General features: G+C 35.7%; 2 protein-coding genes across 2 annotated transcripts; both read right to left on the reverse strand.

The window, feature by feature from the left end:
- Positions 1-1419: 1419 nt before the first annotated feature.
- Positions 1420-11647, reverse strand: hepacam2 (HEPACAM family member 2). Its single transcript, XM_082187099.1, has 9 exons — positions 11422-11647; positions 6856-7203; positions 6057-6341; positions 4867-5163; positions 3385-3510; positions 2774-2795; positions 2644-2678; positions 2146-2219; positions 1420-2066 (listed from the first exon to the last, which is right to left on the reverse strand). The coding sequence occupies exons 1-9, from the start codon at positions 11480-11482 to the stop codon at positions 1956-1958; spliced, it is 1359 nt and encodes a 452-aa protein (XP_082043225.1). The 5' UTR covers positions 11483-11647; the 3' UTR covers positions 1420-1955.
- Positions 11648-14360: 2713 nt separating this feature from the next.
- On the reverse strand, positions 14361-21682 carry fam133b (family with sequence similarity 133 member B). Its single transcript, XM_082187119.1, has 11 exons — positions 21523-21682; positions 20929-21026; positions 20760-20838; positions 20573-20656; positions 20080-20118; positions 19796-19864; positions 19602-19700; positions 18456-18503; positions 16119-16199; positions 15957-16007; positions 14361-15006 (listed from the first exon to the last, which is right to left on the reverse strand). Exons 1-11 carry the CDS (start codon positions 21544-21546, stop codon positions 14917-14919), a joined length of 762 nt encoding a protein of 253 aa, XP_082043245.1. The 5' UTR covers positions 21547-21682; the 3' UTR covers positions 14361-14916.
- Positions 21683-21810: the final 128 nt, after the last annotated feature.

The following is a 21810-nucleotide window of genomic DNA, read 5'->3' on the forward strand; positions in this document are numbered from 1 at the left end:
GCCTGTTTGTTCAGGAAATAGCCGACGCTTATCAGACAATCTCTCTGGGGGTAGAAGAATACCCATCAGTGCTTAAAGGGTTAGTTCACACAAAAATGAAAATTATCCCATATTCCTTCAAGCCATCCTAGGTGTACATGACTCACTGCTTTCAGCCAAACACAATCTGAGATATATTAAAAACTATCCTGGCTCTTCCAAGCTAATGGGAGTGAACTTTATAAACTATAATCACTGGCTTCCAGTAACGGCCGTAAGTGAGTCTAGTTCCGGCAGAAGAGTGACCTCTGACCCGACGCATGACGTATAGATGAACGCGGAAGCACAGAGGATAGAGTCGCGAATCAGAAGCACACAAATTAGAAGTCTACAACAAGAATTTTCAAAGAGAAATGTCGGAGGAGCTTGAGTTTGTTGCCCTAGTTGTTTGAACCGCGAGAGGCGTCTCCTCTCACCAAAGCTTACTCTAACTCCTACATCTTACGTCATGCGTCAGGTCAGAGGTCGCTCTTCCGCCGGAACTAGACTCGCATACGGCTGTTACCGGAAGCCAGTGATTATATTTGATAAAGTTATAAATATGAATATTTTCTTACAAAAACGCATTGCTTTGCTTCAGAAGGCCTTTATTATTATGATGGATGGATGCGCTTTTTGGGGCTTCAAAATCTAAGGTACCATTCACTCCCATTGTAAAGCATGGAAGCCAGGATATTTTTTAATATAACTCTGCTTGTGTTTGGCTGAAAGAAGAAGCTCATATACACCTAGGATGGCTTGAGGGAGAGTAAATTATGGGATAAATTGTATTTTTGGGTGAACTAACCCTTTAATGTATTGTATCAGCAAAATATGTGCACAGGAAGACTCACTGCCATACTTACAAAAATTCCAATGATCTTTATTACATTTTTAACATTTACACATTTATTGATACACAAATAAGCAAAAAGAGACTTGAGCTAAAATTTACATTTTTAAAGACATAATCTCTAAAGTGTTGCGGAGAGTTACTTAAAAGTAATGCATTACAATATTGTTTTACTCCCTAAAAAGTAACTTATCGCATTACTCAGTTACTTTATGGTAAGTAATGCATTACATCACTTTTGCGTTTCTTTTCTCTCATTTGGGCAATAACCATTATGTTTACACAGCGCACACAACACCTCTGCACTTACTCCTGATTTCTCTCAACATGGAAACATGAGAGGTGTCAGTCAATAAATGGGAGAACAAAGTAAACTTGCAAGAAGAAAGTAATGTGATATTTCTTGGACATTTAAATGTAATGTGTTAATTTACTAAATACTTGAAAAAAAGGAATTCTGATTACGTTGCTCGTGTTATTTAATGAGTTACCTCCTATATTTTATTATATCTTATATTTAATAAAAAAGAAAAGAATGCAAATATATATTTGAAAAACCTTTATTTTGAAATTACGAATGGATGCATCTGTGTTTAAAATGTGAACAGGTGCAACACAGAAAACAAAACGGACAGATGATGTCTGTTTTACATTCGAAAACATGAAATGTGGCGTCTCTAAAATGTAATGAGCAATATCACAGAATACACTGCAGTGTGCAAAAAATACAGTTTCAAAGTACAAAATGCATTCATATTTACATTATGCAAGAAAAACGATTGTAAGACGACAACTGTATTTATATATAAATACTCTTAGCTTTTCATTAAGCATGTTGCTACAGAATAAAATCTCATAGTTCTCTTTCTTATATATTTTTTTTAAGACAATAAAAACAAAAAAGTGCCCAGCACAAGTTTATGTTTTTCAGATTTTAGGAAGTATAAAAAGGAAGTATAAAAATGAATAACTGTAAAGCAAAAGAAGTGCTTAAATGTGTGACTGAGAAAAAATGGCACAAAAAAAAAAAAGAGTAAAATGCATTTCATCTTTACATCTGAGCTCACATGACCATCCACCTCTCTCATTTCAAAAGACTCAGTGTAGGAGTTTCAGGCACATGTCTGATGACATCATAGATGGTGGTATGCAAATCTCTGACTGAATCGAGCCGTGCCAAAGACCTGCAGGATGCCTGGAAAACAGAGGGAAGAAATAATAAACTGATCTGGGGCAAAACTCCCCATGCAAAACAGCAAAGTGAGTATTTCTACCTGTGTTGAATCCATTTTCTCAGGGACAGAGACAAATTCGTAAATGCCAAAGTCTTCAGTTGCATCTTCATGACCTGCAAATATTATTCAGATTAATAGAAAGCTCAATTTAGGCAAGTAATATAAATATGTTTACTTTATTTGCCATTAACTTCTATTGAGATCTACATTATGCGATGTTTTAAAAGCTATTTGTTTCCATTAGACAGCGTATGAATCATTTTATCCACCTTTTCAGTTCACTAGCACACTAGTTTACTTTAGACAGTAAGTAGTTAATAATATCCTATTTAGGGAGTGACAGTGTACGTGGCCAAGTAAAGCCAAACCAGCAAGGTGGAATTCTTTTTTACAGCGTGTGCTGACAGAAACCAAGCAGATATGATTATGGTTGTAATGTTAATGGGATTGGGGAGTTTGTTTGTTCAGAGAGGCAGTGTACACATCAGTGCTTAACAACACAGGTATATTATAGTCCGAGGCGTGCAGTAAACGTACCGGAGCGGTGCAGTCCTCTCTGCTCTGTCATAGGCCTGGAGGACAGGATCAATCCATCAATGACATCACAGAAATCAATAAATGTGTCATATTTATCACATGCTTGAATAAATTAGAATTATTTTCTTACCGCTTGTAGATAGTCTTTATCACTGTAGAAAAATAAAAATCAGTTAAAAATGATTTCTGTCTCAGTAACTGTGGCTAATTTAAATACAGCCTGACAAACACTAAATGAATAATTAAAGAACCCTTGAAATCAGATATTCGTTTTCTGTCCTGTGTTGACAAATTTCGGTAACATTAGAATAATGGACCATTATTAATAAGTAACTATGCAGGAAGTAATACAGGACTAATCTAGCACTAGATTTACATTTCAGCTACTACTATTAACCAGTACAGAAACAAGCATAACTAATCAGTAAGTAATGTCACATTTAGGAGATAGTTCCTTATTAGGTAATCAATCATTTCTTAATGAGATTAGCCTCATTATAACTATTAACTAACTGACAAATTATAGAGAACATTATCATGAGTCTGAGATGTAATCAGTCATCTTTTAAACTCTGAATATAGTCATAAAATGCAGCATCACTAATTTCTTAAGAGTTACCTAGTCACTCTGGACTATTATTTTAAAGTGAAAAATATGTTTTTTGAATAACTGACTTTGTTCAAATGACACATTATTAATGTGATGCCTCAATATTGTTAAAAAGCAGAATGATATCATACTTCTTTTTGGATGGCAGCTCTTCCTTAGGAGCACAAACATCATACACACAATGATGACGACTGAGAAGACTGTGATAAAAGTCAATGAAGACAGCGCACTCCCTTCCTGGATATATTTCGCTTTTCCTGGAAACAGATCGATATATCAGCATTGCATTTTATATTTTGTAATAAATCATATCTGGTGTGTGATCTTCATCTTTCAACAACCAAGAACTTGCATTGCATGTTTGCATTCACAGTATATACACTGAAACAAAATTCACGGCCTGTAACGATGTAAACAATAAGACCAGGTGCTGGCCCCTATTTACTTTCCAGTGGAACAGCAAGACTTAATCACAGGTGGGACAGATTTACTTAGCAACTGGAGAACAAAAAAAAAAAAAAACAGCTTGCCACGACCATGCAGTGTGACAATGGATGGAACAAAGGAATAACAAACAGGACAGATTAACTGATAACACCAAAGCCAATGACAATTTTTGTAATGTGTGCAAAATACATTATGTATTATTACTATTATTCAATTATTTAAAGCTTCAATAATGTCGGTCTACTTCAGTTTGATCAGGTCAGAAGAATTTAAAAGGTTAATTAAAGGTAGGGTAGGCAATTTCGGAACGGCTAGCAATAGCAAGCTAGCTTTGAAAGTAGGTATAGCTGCAGACCAGAGATCTCCAAAATGGGGCGTGAACTCCAAAAGTGGGCAGAACCTCCACAAGGGGGCAGGGTCTCCACTAGCAAAGACTTGCACCATTGGTTATGGCTTAAACCAATTGTCATTGACTTACATTTCAAAATAAAATAAAATAATATAGTAATATAATAATTTAAAATAAAATGTTATTTTTACACGTGGGAAAGTTGTACTCTATTGCTTTGTTCTAAGCGACGAGGGCGTCCCGGAGCTCGAGATGCACAGGGTATAAGGGGGCAGTGATGCTCGGTGCAACTAAAAAGGTCCAACTGTCTGGTGAGGTCCGGTTGGGGATATGCCAAACGGTCCGGCTCGGCAATCTCATTCCGTATGATCTCATTAACTGCTTATCTCCTGAACTGTCATTTGCTTTAACACTCTATTCAGCATAAATCCTGCCCTGCAGTCGATTTCATTGGTTAAGGTTAGGGTGTAGGGTAGGTTTAGGGGTTTGCATTAGTTGTTGTCGGACCGAATGCAGTGATTGGACGGACATTTTTTGGTTCTGAGACTTACACAGAAGATATATGTTATTTTTTTACAAATATTTAGAGCACTTCTATTATTGATTGCTATCAGGATGTGAAGAGAGTTTCAACCAGAATGAAAATTTTCTTTTTATAATAATTGCATACCCTACCTTTAATTTTTAAATTACCGTCATTATTTTTAGATGTGCATCAATAGGAGTTTTTGGGACTCCAACACAAACCCAGTAAAGACAGATCAACAGAACATGAACTAATGTACAGATCCAAAACAGTAGGTGGCAGCAAACATACCTGTAAATCTGGCCACCACCAGTGTGAACTTGGTCTCATCCTGCTTCTTCGTCACATTGTTGAATGCTCTACACAAGAACTCTTTACCCTGAGGTAACTCATACGGCTTCACTTCAAACCGCGGTCCGATCATGAGAACCTCTGTGCCGTTCTTTGTTTTAGAGATCCAGGCGCAGGTGTTGGGAGGGTTCGAGTCCGCATAACACTCAAAAAAGACCATTTCCCCTGGGTTCACTGTGAACACGCTTTCAGTTTTCAGACATTGGTCAGAATTTACTGCCAGGTTATAAGGCCCATCTGAAAAATTTGGTAAAGTAGCAAAAAAAACCATTATTAGTGGTTTGTTTTTCAACATTCATTTTTTTCAATTTCATTGCAATTTTCTATTACTTTGTTTTAGTTCTACCAGACTAAATTTCTAGTTCTAGCTCAATGTATTCTTTTTTGTAATCAACACTTGAATGTGCGTAAGTTGCATTTTTTTTTTTTCTCAAAGACTACAAAGTGCAAAAGCAATTATTTTATCACTTGTTGTGCTCCTTGTTGTGCTCCAGAGATTCAGTGCTCTTTCATAAAATGCATAACAGCGCCCCCTACTGTATAAAAGTGAAAACACGAAAAAGACGCTAAATTCCGTCAATGGCAGGGAAGCGTTGTCTCATAAATAACGGAAACTTCTGTCAATGCCGGGAAAAGAGTTAATTACTATAAATAGTTCATAGTATTTCTTTATTCTGTGAGTTATATTGTACAACAATGAAAACTGAGTGATTTTTCAACTGTTCATGTGATTTCAAAATGGCGGCCCCCATGAGGGGACCCTCTTCATGTAAAATAAATCAGCTTTTATTAGGCTTCTGAAATTAGTCTTCATCTCATGTGAGTGTACGTGATTTTAAAAATATTTTTCAAAAAAATACTAATGATTTCTTTAGTGGAAAAACTTTTTAATGAGGAAAAAATTTGGCTTTGCACCTTTAATAGCTTGACCCACTTTCATCTACCTTTGCTTTAATATAAAAGGCGTGTCAGGACAGATCATGTCTAACGTTTGCGTTACAATGCAAACAGCAGTTAATTCTCAGGCTGCAGGAGGAACCTGCTGGACAGTGTGCAATAATGATGCAATGATTTACACATGGGATGATAACAGATAATAAATGAGCCAGAACAGAATGACAGATACTCACAGAACACACTGAGGTCAGCCTGTTCGCTTGCCTGACTGCTAATGTGGTTTTTCGCCACACAAACGTATTGACCGATGTCTTCTTTCTTGACAGGGTTTATCACAAGCGTCCGATGATCTTGTGAGAATGAATGCCGGTCACTTGGACCAACAAAAAAGTTGTTCTTTAGCCATTCGAACTGAACATTTGTCCCGTGTGCAACTGAGCAAGTCAGCGTCACATTGTCCCTGTCTTCCACGATTTCTGATTCTGGGGTCTTACTAATTACGGGGACGGACACAGGCACTGGAAGCAGACAAGACATAAAACTGAGTGCTTACAAGAAAAGAGATTCTCTGAAATATGTATTTATATGGCAGCCTGTTTCCATCTCAGAGAAAAAAACAGTAATTGTACGTTTTAATTTGGACTTTTTATCTCATAAACATGACTTTTTAATTCATAATTCTGACATTTGAAGACATGATTTAGATTTAGTTTGTAAATTTGTACTTTTTTAAGTTATAATTACAACTTTTTAAGTCGTGATTTTAATACAGTAGCTCATAATTACGTTTTTTTTTTTTTTTTATTCAAATAATTCCTACTTTTAAGTCAATTTCAATTTAGTATGCAATAATTTATACTTTTAAGTCATAATTTCAACAATTTAAATTGACTGTCATAATTTCAACATTTTATGCCATAATTATGACTTACCAGAGCATAATTTGTTTATAATCTGGCAGAAATGGGCTTCCATATGAAACAGACTTGCATTTGTATGAGAACCCAAAAAACACTAAAACTCGGCACTTACCGTTGACTGTGACCGTTACTCTTTTAGTGACAGCCACTGGACTCGAGCTTTTCGGGAAGACGATGTTGATCTGCAGCTCGTATTCCCCCTGTGTGTCCTCATCCAAATGCTCAAAATATAGTGAGAAATCAGGCAAATTGAGCACAATATTGTTTTTTAGGAGCATATTTGGGATGACATTGTTCTCGCGGAAAGTGACCAAATGAGTGGAATTGGGCTTAGTTTTATACCAGGTCCCCTGGAACTCTACATTCTGAACATCAAAATGAGTCTCAACTCTGAGGACCATAGAGTCGCCCATTTTCCCATGCTGCGTGGGCTCCAGTGAAATGTATTCAGAGTCTGTACCTGTTCAAAAGAGAGTGTAAAATGGTGTTTAATGACTTGTAGGCCTACTGTCAAAAAAAGATTTAAGATATACACAAATAATTAGTTTTATGTAATGTCATCAGAGTTCAATTTGGAGGCGAAGTCAACATGGATTCCCTTTAAATATTTTTTTCAGAAAAGCAGTTTTAGATTTATGATTAAAATAAGGTCTACAGAGGTGGACAGTAACAAAGTACATTTACTTGAGTACTGTACTTAAGTACACTTTATACTTTAAGTGCACAGATTGACTTCAGAACCCGATGTCGGATAGACGTTGGATTTTGGTTGGAAATGAAAGTCGGGTTGACGTCTAGAACCCGACTGATGTTGGTTTTGTTGATGTTGATGTTGTCAACGTTGGGTTTGGTCTTTTAAAATGCGACTTTTGTCATTGTTTTGGAGCACACTATACAGTAAGGCTAACATATTCATACTAAAGCCAAAAAACTTTAAATAGGGCACTATTTGAGGGAACAGCCATTTGGGTGTCCGAAACTCTCTGGAAGTTATTGAGTGCACTTATTCAATCTCACATTCAATCCCACTACTGGAACTGTGTTCTAGAAATAAATGTGATATTGATATGAGGGTAGGCAGGCATAGATTCAGAGGCATAAGGTACTGTAAGTATTACATACAACAATGCAACAATAATTAAACAATGCATTGACTTTTACTTTTTACTTTTGATACTTAAGTACTTTTACTTCAGTAAAAATCGATCTTTACAACTTTTACTTGTAACGGAGTAATATTTGACCAGTAGTATCTGTACTTTCACTCGAGTAAGAAAGTTGTGTTTGTCCACCTTTGAAGGTCTATGAAACTTAAAGAGAATTTCATATTTTGTTCTACAGCATAAATGAAACAGTCATAGCTAAAATGTGAAGTTTGAAAGTACTGTATGTTCAAATGCCTTTATGTAGCAAATTAACATCTTGCATTTCTCAGATTTTAAGACTAAAAAGCTAAACAGCTCTATTGTCTCTTGTGATGAACGTGAAAAAAAAATCTGATTTTTTTTAGTGGTGCCGTTTTTGTGAGTAAAAAAGGACATTTTAACAAAAGTAAATCACACCCCTTGTGGGGAAAAAATACACTTTAGCGTAAAAAAATTACTTATTACGGAAACAAAAGAATATTCAAAAGAATAAAAGTGCAAACTCAATGTTATGCTTTTTTAACACTTAACTGCATGCATTAAATTTACATTTAAATTAAATGCAATTAGTTGAACTTAAGAGAGTTTTTGACCCACTTAAGTACATCTTTATATGTAATTTCAAAGGTTCTTCAATTGTCTTTGAAATATAAGCATAGCAAAAGATTATTAAAACATAATGATTTCAAATGTACTTTAAAGTTAAGTACCAGTCATGAAAGTGAACAGTGGCATTTCATTTCATTAATATTATATTATCTGCACAGGTTTTTATTAAAAATATAGCCTACTTTTATTATTTGAAGTACACTACAAATGCACATTCAATATAATTAAGGACACTACTTTTTCACAAGGGATTACAAACACTGAACTTTCCACAAAGCAATATACCATCTATATGTACAACATAACACCATCCTAGGCTTCAAATGCTCAATATTCAACTTTTTGGTCATTTGGGCGGAACGGTATAAAACCCTGCAATGTTTCTCATTAACAGTGACATCGCTGATTAAAACATTAATCGAAATCCGTTGCTAATCCGAGCAGTTTTCCTTCTCTTTGGTTCACTTGGGCACTTCAATTAACTGCACAATAAGAAGTTTGCAGAATAAGACATACCCTATACCCTCACATAATCTGCATTTCCAGCATGACGCTGGATTTATCCATCATTAATTAGTTCATACACACAGATCTGCCTTTGCCCTCTCCGCTTGATCAAGCCTGCATGAGCAAATATTGACCAGCTTCTCAGAACGATAGCGATCAAACATCAAGTCCTCTCTAATTTGTCTGAACTGGTCGGTGAGCAAACACTCAGTGAGGAACAGCTATCCCACGTTACATGAAGTCATAGAGACCTCCGTATCAGTGATCGCAAAAGTAATGCTCCGATAATGCTGTAAGGAGAGTGCACTGCACTCTATTGAACTATCTCATTTACTTAAGGATAAGATTTCTTTAGCATGGACACAGTGATGGTAGGCTGCTTTAACTGACAGCTGTTAATCTGCATTGGGTTGCTAGGCAAGGCCGTGTGGCAGCAGGCAGGCATAGACAGTTTCACTCCTCCCTCGCTCTATCGCTCTCAGACCGCTTCACTACACGAACATGGCCATCTCCACCCCTTACTCGCTTTATCGGCCAGCTGACAGACAATGTTGTGCATCACAATAGACAACTGTGTGGCTCGTGTTGTGCGCTAAATAATAAATAAAGACACCCCTATTGCACGCACATCAGAGAACCAGAGGGCAGGTTCAGTGAAAGTGTGCATGAGCTTACGCCACACTTATCTCTCAAAGTGTGCTTGGCCTGTTTCTGGTCTTATTGTCTCCAAACAAGGATTATTTCTGGGATAGCAACAGGGCACTTAGACCACCACAACAAAAGGCATGAGGTGTTGAGCTGTTCACACCAACAAGCAAGCCATCAACTCCCAAAACACAAACAAACACTGCTATTTGCTATTCACATCCCATGACGGTCCTGTACAGACATTTGCTCTGTAACCAAAATGCACATACAAATGTGTGGACTGGAAAATGAACAAAAGCCTGACTGTGAATAATCCACTAAGCCTTGAATGTTTGTGCATGTGTATTTTTAAAGCATCATGTGAGACAAAAATTTAAATGTAGGAAGCATCTGTCACAAGAGTATGAGTATGATATATATATATATAGCCTATATAGACACACACACTGTATTTTCATATATATTTATACTTAAGGAAGAAGGGGGATGGATACATTTTATGATTATTATGATGATGACTGTTGACTTCAGCAACATCCTTCATAAGATTATGTCAGGTAAAAAAAAAGATATATTATACAGTATATATATATTTATAGTGAATTTCACTCTAAAATGTATTTAATTAGATGATATATATTTGTATATATGTATATATATACATACATATATATATATAAATATATATATATATATATATATATATATATATATATATATATACTTTCTTATTTTTATCTTGAAATATAATATTACATATTTGTAATTACAATCTGTAAAAAAATATTGGGAATTTATTGAAATTTTTAATTTAATTTATATAAAACTAAATAAATAAAAATGTCATATATATACATATATATATACATATATATACATATACATATATATATATATATATATATATATATATATATATATATATATATATATATATATATATATATATATATACATACATATATTTTTTTTTATTATTATTTTGTGTATTAATTGAAAAGGATTTCTGAAAACAGTGATTTTTGACAACAGTAATACATAGCACAAATATTAAGATTATGACAATTTGTGCTTATGTTAATGTTATGTTCAAATGTTCAAAATTAATTTAGCACACAATAATAAAACTATAACCCCACCACAACACTCAATGTAAAAACATTGAACATGAAATCAAACAGATTTGTTTAAATAAAAAAATCTAAATTAAATGCAATATTATAAAATAAAATAATTAACGTTTTTAAATATCTATTTATTTACTTTTGGCCTATAAAATGAAATGGAATTGTGAAAAATTCAATTTAAAACAACGTAATGTCACAGTAAAAATCTATTCCATCGAAATTTTCAAAATGGAAGTGAAAATTTGTAGGAAGTAATCGCAACACTTTCTCAGAATTACAGAATTAAAATCAAATCACAGTTTCAGTCTTTCAGGTTCTGTGCCTGACATAATCTTAATGTGCAGAGAAGCATGTTTTTGCTGAAAGTCAACAGTCATCATCATAATAAATAATAATTAAAGGTATCCATCCACCATCTTCCTGAAGTATAAATATTAAAGTATCTGCATATAACTTTGAATGACATTTTAATTTATTCTTTTGCGAATTTCAAAAAATGTAAATGTATTTAATTAGACGATGTCCCAAAGTATTGGCTTTCTCTTAATGGCTCAACCTCGATTTTTTGGCCAAAAATTACAGTAAAAAATGTTTTACTGAAAGTTTTGGTGTGTGACATCACTGCTGCCATGGTCAACTTACCAGGAACGAAGAGAAATAAGATGCACATCAGAAGAAACATGGTGACTCCAGCACATTCCATCTCTGCTGTATAATCTCCAGAAGCTGTGTGACAAGAAAAGGGAACTGGTGACAGTATTTGCCAGGGAAATGAGAGAACCTAGTCTAAGCCCCGCCCACATGCCATTTAGACACATACACCTGGACGAGCTTCCAAAACACTGCTGTCACCCTGAGGGCCAGAGACAGTCTCACCGATACACACTCACTGCAGATGTACACAGCTTAAACACACAGTGTCAGATGATCACAGAGAAGGGAAGTTCTGGTACACACACACACACACACACACACACATACTGCTACAGGTGTGAAACCAGCGCAGACTGACGTTCAAGTACGAGACAGACACGGGGACATTCAGTGCAGAGACATGCAAAGTTTCATCTGAAACCAGGAAGACACAATGTTTTCAAGAACTATCACACACATAAATAGCCAGAAGTGACCTAAAATTGTCATTTAATCCGAGTGTGGAAGAGCTATCGAAGAAAAAGGTTAATAAATCATGCTCACAAACCTCAGATTAAGACTAATGTATATCATTGAATACTTTTGCGCAGTTAAGGACAAATGAATTTCAGGGAAAGTGTTACTCCACAGTCTCTCCTTTCATTAAACTAATTTAGATTAATTCTCCTTAGAGAATCCTGAGTCACGGTTTCATAATTGTTCCACATTGATAATAATGAGAAATAATTTCTTAAGGATCATGTGACACTGAAGGCTGGAGAAATGATGCTGAAAATTCAGCTTTGCATCACAGGAATAAATTACATTTTCTAAAATACACTCGCCGGCCAAAAAAATATTCACTGTTTGGATTTAAATAGGCAAATACTTAAGAGTCTACGACTGTCCCCACAGCCACACCTACATATTACGTAATTGCTACGGACCAATGGTAGTTCGAAGGCATTTACCAGCCAAACAAACTTCTTTTGGCCTGATTTTGTTCGAAACTGTCATTGAAAGGCTTTGGGATGTGCTGGAGGAGACTTTACAGAGTGCTGGACTCTTGCATCGTCAATACAAGATCTTGACCAAAATTTGATGCCCCTCTTGATGGAAATAACATCACAACATTTATTTCCATCAAGAGGTGCATACATTTTTGGTCAAGATCTTGATTAACGATGCAAGAGTCCAGCACTCTGTAAAGTCTCCTCCAGCACATCCCAAAGACTTTCAATGAATTTAAGGTCTGGACTCAGAGGAGCCACTTCATGTGTGCAAATGATTCTTCATGCTTTCTCCCAGCCATTCATTCACAATTTGAGCCTGGATTATGGCCATGATGTGTCTTCCTACATGGTTGTTTAAGAAATGAAAAGCTACACACTTCAGTAATTATGGTTAAAAGAACTGTTCCTAAAGACAGAACATGTTAGAAACATAATTGCTGCAATAATGATCCAGTCATAGCAAGGTTATTTTCATAAACGAAAACTGAAACTAAGACTAAAACTATTGGTCAAAAAACATTTTTGTAAACAGAAATAAAATAGAAATTTCAACGTAAATGAAAAACTAAAACGAAACGAAGCTAACAACAGTTACTGAAATACTAACTGAAACAAAATAATAATTAGCAAAAATAAATAATCGTTTTCGTAATTAATAAGCTCTCTCATCCTATACCGGAAAATCACTTTTTTCCATTCCACGGCGCTACTTTATTTTTCAATGTATGACCGTTGCGCTCGAGTCTCGCGTCTTTTGCAGCGTCTCGCGCATGACACGACGCGACACCCAAGTTAAAATAAGTTCAACTTTTAAAAGACGCGTATCGAGACCTTGAGCTTTTTCCCCATTCCACTGCCTGCGTCTTTTCTCCGTTCAGAAGCAGAAATGGCCAAATAAGTATTTCCATCATGCCTAGACCTTATGCAAATAGAGCTGTACCTTAATTCCATGTAAGATAACCATCTCATGTGAAACTAGCCTAAACAAGATAGGCCTACCACACATATAATTAGACACACTGAGCAGAAAACAGGAAAAACAAATAGCATGTCTATAGCCCAGAAATAGACGTACATTTGTCAGAGTAGAAGTAGGCTATACTAATGTCTGGTCTGAATAGAACATTTGAATATGAGTATATGATTTTAAACGATGCAATAGACAAAAAGCATAAATGGATCAATGCAAGAATAATGTTAATTAATCACAGAAATCACAGAAATCACCTTAAAGAATAATCATACGCATATCTTTTTCTTATACACCACATTTAACAAGATTTCATTTTTAATATGAGTATGAATGTATAATTTGTACTTTTTAGTTGCATTTGTTTGGTTCTTTGTTCATCCTCAAACAATTATTTTATTTTTATTATTAAGAGGTTTTCCTAAGAGTTAACTGTAAACATTAAACTTTGCTAAAATGAAATGGAAAGTGTTCTATTAACTCTGCTAAACTATAATTACTAAAACTGACACTAAATATATAAATAATAAATAGAAATGTGTTCACAAAATAAAAACTAAACTAAAACTAACAAAACCATTAATGAAACTAACTAAAACTAAACTGAAATGTATAGGAAATTTTAAAATGATATTAATATAAAAAACTAATAAAAAAATGCAAAACTATAATAACCTTGAGTCATAGACTCTGAAGCATTTGCCTATTTAAATCCAAACAGCAACTTTGGGTGGGCAATGTATATTCAAATAGAAAACGGTTATTTTTAATGATCAAAATATTTCACTGTATCAAATAAATGCAGCCTTATTATGTATTATTACGGCTGATAATTATGTATTATTAAAGTGTATAATAATATACACTTATTATAACACATTAGTGTTATAATTCAAACTGGTAAGTTTGTTAGCCTTTTCAAGCTATTTATTAAAAGCACTGGCTCATAAGAGTAATTTGTGCCATTTACCACAGTATACACACTCTTTATTGCATCACATTTAACACAGACTGCAAACTCACATTCACAACCTGGGTAAAATGATTTGTTTTTCTCGTGCCGCTGAAGCAGGAAACACTGGTTCATTCTAACATCACAGAATGAAATCAATTGTCGGTTCACAGGGAAAAACAGAAGCAAGAATTTTCTAAAAAATATTTAATGCAAATTCAACTGCCTTTACAACCCATAAACCAGCATTTCTAATCCACATCAGCACAAACATACGGTACACAGGGCCAGCATTGGTGTAAATGACTTTTATTTGGACTGAGAATCATCTGCTTTAAAAAACGAACAAAGCGAGCATAATGAACCCCAAACCCCTTTCAAGTCCCCCAACCACTTGATCCTCTCATCCAAGTCGGCCACAGTGCCGGCCGGTGCCAAGAAGCACCCGCGTGTAAGAGTCACTTGAACAGATATCTAATGGGGATTATTCTCCCACAGTCTGGCAAGAGCTCCGTCTCCTTTCACGCTCAATTCCAGCCGTCCGTCACGCAGGACGTCACACTAGCCCTTCAGTCCAACTCAGAGCCAGAAGTCTTCCTCTTTTTCTTCCTGCTGTGTTTCTTATGCTTCTTCTTTTTCTTTTTCTTCTTAGACTTATCCTATAAATATAAAGATATTTTTTTTAAAAAGCAGTCATTCATTATTAAAATGCCCCTTTCTCGAACATTACCTTTCATGCAGTGTGTAATATAGCCGTTTATGAATGTAAAAGGTCTGCAAAGTTGTAAAGATCAAAGTGCAAGAAAAATGAAAAGAAAAAGAAAGAATCGATTCTGAACTGGTGAAGTAAGTCGTCAGCAATTCCAGTCTCACTTCCTGATACATACCTGATTAATAAAGTAACAAATTTGCATAATGCCAGCCTATAGTCTTCATCGTCTGCCTGCGAACAACATCTATTTTGACCCTCAAACACTGCAGCTGTAGCTGAGACTGGAAGAGTTTGGATTGTGTTGTTCATGTCGAGAAGATGCTGTTTTCAGTGCTGGGAATCCACTTTGCTGCTCTTCAAAAGGATGAGGACTCGGGCTCGAAATGATATGGAAAAACCGACACTATCGTTACTGTTCGTATCTCTGAGTATAAAGTGCTGAGGAACCTTCCGGAGCTGAAAATCAGATATGGTGATAGGCGGTTCGTTTCCGAGATGCGCTGCGCTCGACCAATCACAACAGACTGGGCCATCTGACCAATCAGAGCAGAGTAGGCTCTCGGAAAGGACGGGTTTAGAGAGACTGAATCTTCTGACAAACTGTCTTCAGAATCTTCAGAGAAATGAGGTGATGTGCAATGTATATTATGAGAAAATGTGTTTTTTTGACCTTGGATGCATTTAAACCTATTGTAGGAGACCTCTAAAACAAAAAGACCAAATCTTAAAAGACCTTTAAAAAAGCATAATAGGGGCTAAATGTAAGTTCTGTTTTGCGAATCCACTCTTTATAACATTTCTGTGAGTGATGCGGGTAGCATGTTCAGTCGTTTCTGCCCTCATAAGGGCAAAAACAAGCCCAAGTCATGGATAACCCGCTGTACACTGAAGACTTACTGTAATTTTATCCTTCTCTTCACTACTGTGTTTCTTTTTTTTGGGCTCAGCCTAAAAAAACAAAAACATTTACAGATGAGTTTTGCATGTCACATGGTATTTGCTGCGCTAAAACAGTTTAATGACACATATTAAGGTCACAGAGGGTTTAGACACTCTTACGTCTCTGTCTACATCAGACTCGTCTGAAGACTCAGAGTGACTCCTTTCAGCTTTCCTCTTCCTTCGACCATCCTTTTCATCCTTTCAAACAAAAACATTTTGTTCATGATACTGATACAAAACAACACAAATGTTTTTGGTCTATACGTTTTTTATTTTTAAGTTTTATTTGATTATAAATACAGTTAAAAAAAACTGAAATATTATTACAATTTAAAATAACTGTTTCCTATTTGAATACATTTCAAAATGTCATTTATTCCTGTGATAAAGCTGAATTTTTTTGCATTATTACTCCAGTCTTCAGTGTCACATGATCCTTCAGAAATCATTCTAATCTTATATACTGGATAAGGTACTATGAACTGTTGTTATACTAGAAAAAAAACTTCAAAAACTCTATTTTTGTGTTTGAAATTAAATGAGGGCTATTTAAAACAAATTTATAATCTATTTATTTAATGTCTTTAAAGTGATAGTTCACCCAAAAATGACAATTCTGTCATTAATTACTCACCCTCATGTCGTTCCAAACCCGTAAGACTTTCATTCATCTTCGGAACACAAATAAAGCTCTTTTTGATGAAATTGAAGAGATTTCTGTCCCTCTATTGACAACAACTACCACTTTGACACTTCAAGAAGTGCATAAAGAGATTGTAAAACTAATCCATATGAATTGAGCGGTTTACTCCAAACATTTTTGAAGAGACTCGATCGCTTTATATGATGAACAGATTGAATTTAGGATTTTATTCACATATAAACTTTGATCGGACCAGATATCTGACTTCTGACCTGTAATGCAGCCTGAATCATAATCATACACTGTTCGTTCGTTGGCCAGAGGAGAACTGACCCCCCCGACTGAGCTTGTTTTATCCCAAGGTTTTTTTTCTCCATCCTGTCCCCTGATGGAGTTTTGGTTCCTTGCCACTGTCACCTTTTTTCACCTTTGTTGCCATTGGCTTTTGGCTTGCTTAGTTGGGGACATTAAATTTAACATTTAACCCTTTAAAACCGGATGTGTCGTCGACGACACAGCCAACCAAGCTGTATTCATGTCTCTGTAACTCTTCAACCATTTGCACTATCAAAATAATTCAAATAGTTCCTGAAAGTAGACATCATGTGCTTTTCGCCAATATACGGCTTATTACGGTAATGTCATGCTTTCCATCTGCAAATGACAGCAGCGCTGGATGGAAGGATTTGAACAGAGATATACGACGTGCGGCAGGTGCAAAACACTATGTTTTGGATTGCATAAAATAATAAAAGAAACGAACAAATACATGGCGAAAGAAGTGTTAGACAGCAGAAGAGGGGTTTGGGATGATTTTTAATGAAATTTGGGAGGCGGACGGCCGGTACTCTTTCACGTATCGTAGTGCGTGCATGTGTGTGTGCGTGCCTGTGAATGTGTGCATTTGTGTGTGTGCGTGTATGAAAAAAAGTGCCCTAAATGAAAACTGTGCAACCCAATGTCACAAAAAAGACTTGTATATATGTATAATAGTTCATTTTTCAACTTTAAAGTGTTAGTTTCTTTCGTTCATGATTTTTTTCAGTTTTTTTTTTTCTAAATAAAAATCAGTAAATGTATTCTCTTTTTTTTCTTTTTTTTGTCTATTTAAATTCTATTTACAAACTCACCACACAATAATGGTCAATAACTGTAATTTGTTGAAAGCTTATCTTTTTCTGAAAAAGATGACACCTTGCACATGAAGATAGCACATTGTTTTAGAATTTTACAGTAAAAAAATCTAATTATGTGAAAAACACCTATTTTAGATTCAGGTTCTAAAGGGTTAATTTGATATTCAACAATAATACTGATCTGTCTGCATTGTAAAAAGTGCTATATAAATAAATGTGACTAGACTTGACTTGAATCAGTGAACATAAACAGAAGCTCAACCGAACCTGCTTGACACGAGAGAACAAACCTCATACGGAAGCTCAAACGTGCTGCGTAACACGAGAATGAACCTCATTGGTTCTCGCACGTCAAGCGAACATGCTTGAGCTTTCGTTTACCACAACTGATGTGTGCGATGATGAATGATTATATGTGAATAAAAGCCTAAACCGCTCAATTCATATGGATTAGTTTCACGATCTCTTCATGAACTTTTTGAAGTGTCAAAGTAATAGTTGCGTAGCTGTCAATGGAGGGACAGAAATCTCTCCGATTTCATCAAGAAGATCTTCATTTGTGTTCCGGAGATGAACGAAAGTCTTACGGGGTTGGAACGACATGAGGGTGAGTCATTAATGACATCATTTTCATTTTTGGGTGAACTATCACTTTACAAAATGAGTTTTCAGTACCTTGACTTTCTCTCCATCCATTTTCTTCCTTTTTTTCTTGGATGACTCCTAGAGATAAAAGACATCAGGAATCAAGTCTTGACAAATATCTTCATTATCACCAGTAATTTAGCTTTTATGTTAATTCAGCAGTGGAATTGAATATTCATGAAGACAAATCAACAGCAATTTCTACAAGAGCTGCCAATCTAGAATAATGTGTAATACATTGTGGATAGTTAAGGCCCCGATATACTCACGCCAAAGCTCTTTTTCATTCTTCACTTAGAGGTAAAAAGAAGTTTGAAATACACTTTGCAGCGGTATACTGTTAGCAAGCATGATGCCGCCCACGCTGCTGAGAGCGACGTTAAGATGAATGTGGAAATAATGGCTGTGCGCTTTCCTCTCAATAACAAAATACACACACAATAAAAATGACAGCGGTGAGAAAACAAGTTAAAGGTATAGTGGAGGATGTTTTACTTCCTGGTGGGTAACCTATACTATTGGTCCTCCTAATTGTCAATCATTCTGGTGAATCAATCAAACTTTTCAAAAAGTGGAGAGGGCGGGTCTTATCTAAAATTTGGAAAGATCCTCCGCTATACCTTTAAGAAAGCATCCGATCTTAGTGATGTGGATGTTTGCACAAGCTCTCCATTCAGCACTCACATCAAATCACATCATGTTTATTTATAGCCCTTTATTTAAAAGATTGCTTTAAATTAAGCAACTTTACAGTATTAAACATGAAAAAACAGTCAGTGTCGCTTATTATTAGATTTACACTTTTATTTTCTACTGTGTTCATGTTTTTGCTCGTGGATGTCTGACCTCAACAGACTGAACAGAAGTAATGATGAACCGAAGAAGATTTCCACGTCAAATAGGGCGGAGCCCCAGAGCCACAGACCAATGGTAGTTCGAAGGCATTTACCATCTAGAGCGAACCTTTCTGGAATGTTTGCTCTAACAAGCTGTTTCAAACCCCCAAAACAAACTTTTTTTGGGCCTGAATTTGTTCAAAATGACGTCACACCACTTATTTCTTCAATTTTGCATGAAGTATATCGGGGCCTTTACGGTTAAGCCAGACACTTCCATAACTGACAAGAACAATCTTTTTAAACTATGTTTTTCCTTGAAGATATAAACCAACAATACCCTGCTATCAGTCTCGGACTCCGTGTCAGAGTCATCAGACGCTCTCCGGGCACAGGATCTTTTTCTCTTTTTCTTCTTTTTCATATTTTTCTTATCATCCTGAAAAAGGCAGTAAACAGGAGAATATTAAGGCATAATTCATGGTCATTTTAAAAATGCAAGAAAATAAACAAGCATATTAGACATAATCTTACATCATCTTCAGAGTCTGAGGGGGAACTGGAGGAGGAATCAGAACTCGATGAGGAGGAAGATGAGGAATGCTTGACCAAATACAACAAAAGCAGAATTTGTTAGATTTTAAGTAATTTAAATCTGACCCTGTGGATAACAGACCAGATTGATCCTGAATACTCTACAAAAGCACACGCCTCTTCCAGTTTGGAACATTATTTAAAACTAATATTCCACTTTTCCATTATCAATCAATTACTGGTTTACAGTTGCTCAAGATATGAAAATGGAGAGCTCTCCTCACCCTACTGGACTTTTTCTTCTCTTTCTCCTTCTTCTTTTTCTGGAAATCACAAAGATAAATATCAGATAAACATCTGATACCACCAGACAACCAACAACAAACCAGGGGCCTCATTTATAAAGACATGCAAAGAAAGATCCTAAAAGTGAACATGCAACACTTTCCGAAACGTTCCTCTGAACGATTTATAAAATGTCTGTATGCCTAACGCATCCCTCTTTTTAAAAATCACACTTCCTCTTGATTTCAAGCACAATGTGAACAACTCAAATATTAATATAATTAATTAATTATCTTCAATATCTGATGTTGTATTATTTAATGTTTAAAAATGTGACGCTCTTCAGTTGTACGAACATTTTCATGTCAGTTTCTGCCATCATAAATCCTGTTTTGCTTCTCACTTTTGATGTAGGATGAAATGATGTGGGATCAAATCTGACTGTACTTGCGTTTTATAAAGGAGGTCCCAGATTACTGCACCAACTCTTACCTCCTTCTTTTCCTTTTCTTTTTCTTTCTTTTCGCCTCCACCAAGTACCTTCTCCCTGTTTTTCTCCAGTTCCTTCTTCCATCGCTGAGAAAAATGAGAGAGAGCGCATATGATCCAAACATTAGATCTAGGTCTATTGGAAATCCACTGACTTTTATAAAATGCAGAAACAAAACATCTAGGCTACCTCATTCATTCGGTCCTCAAAATCAGCCAGGGCTCTGGAGCCTTTCTTCTTCTTTTCCAGCTGTTCTTTTACCTCCTCCCTGATATACAAGACAAAAAGACATGCGCATAAAGAAATATGATATCAAAATCATATCCACAACCGATTCATCATCAGTTTTGACCAGTACCATGATGGCCGTGGTCTGCTGAGATAATCCTGAATGGTGGTTCCGGTGTTGGGTGCAGGTCCTCTGGCTCTGGCAGCAGCTATTGGATTCAAGTACGCCTGAAACACAATCATATTTAAACATTCATAATCCAGCGAGCACACCCTTTGAAAAAGTACAAAACAGAGACTTGATAAACACCCTTCAGCATCCACGTTACACTTACAGCCTGCTAAAATAACTGCATACTACTTTTTATCAGTTTAAACTACGAATGCAATACTTGTCACATGCTCAACAGAAAGACAGCAGCAAACTTGTCTGTATAAAGGGACATTTAAGTGGAATAACTGTTTTATATGCTAGCCTAGTTAGCATGTCTGAGCCACATACCTTAACTGACTAGCCTGCTATTAAAGCAATAGCCACATTTTGCAAGCGTGTCAGACTGCAAACATAAAACAATCTATATCAGCTGTCTAAAGAGCTTACTCATTCATTCTGAGAGTGGACGTGGCTAATATGTTAAAGTGTTTTGACGCGTTAGCATTGCGGCTTAAAAGGCCTCTTGATTATTTTACTTGGAATACAAGTCCGTAAACTACATTTACTTACCACTCTGTTATCTCGCTTGCCCATTTCTGCAGATTTTACCTTAAGTCTAAAGGCCAAAATCTATGAAATTCGCCTTTTGTTTACATGTCTGTGGTGCTGTCGGTGGCTCTCAGTGTGCAGAGAGAATTTCTGAATAATTGCCAAGTAGCGGTTGTTCAGCAACATGTTCACTAGAGGGCGCCTTCTCCTCTTATTTGGTAATTAAAGTTTTCAATATGGAATATTGCAGTATTTATTATAAATTATTTATCTGTGCACATCATTGTTTTTTTTTATTATTCATGATCG

The sequence above is a fragment of the Leuciscus leuciscus genome (genome assembly GCF_965113295.1).
Source record: "Leuciscus leuciscus genome assembly, chromosome: 12".
Taxonomy (NCBI): Eukaryota; Metazoa; Chordata; class Actinopteri; order Cypriniformes; family Leuciscidae; genus Leuciscus; species Leuciscus leuciscus.

Coding starts and splice junctions, on each gene's coding strand:
- hepacam2 (XM_082187099.1), bottom strand. CDS start 11,482: ATGGAATGTGCTGGAGTCACCATGTTTCTTCTGATGTGCATCTTATTT. Junction 5,164..6,056: donor GGCTGACCTCAGTGTGTTCT/GTGAGTATCTGT, acceptor CAAATTTTTCAG/ATGGGCCTTATAACCTGGCA. Junction 2,679..2,773: donor ATAAAGACTATCTACAAGCG/GTAAGAAAATAA, acceptor CCTGTCCTCCAG/GCCTATGACAGAGCAGAGAG.
- fam133b (XM_082187119.1), bottom strand. CDS start 21,546: ATGGGCAAGCGAGATAACAGAGTG. Junction 19,701..19,795: donor CCTCAGACTCTGAAGATGAT/GTAAGATTATGT, acceptor TGCCTTTTTCAG/GATGATAAGAAAAATATGAA. Junction 18,504..19,601: donor AGTCCGAGACTGATAGCAGG/GTATTGTTGGTT, acceptor TTTTATCTCTAG/GAGTCATCCAAGAAAAAAAG.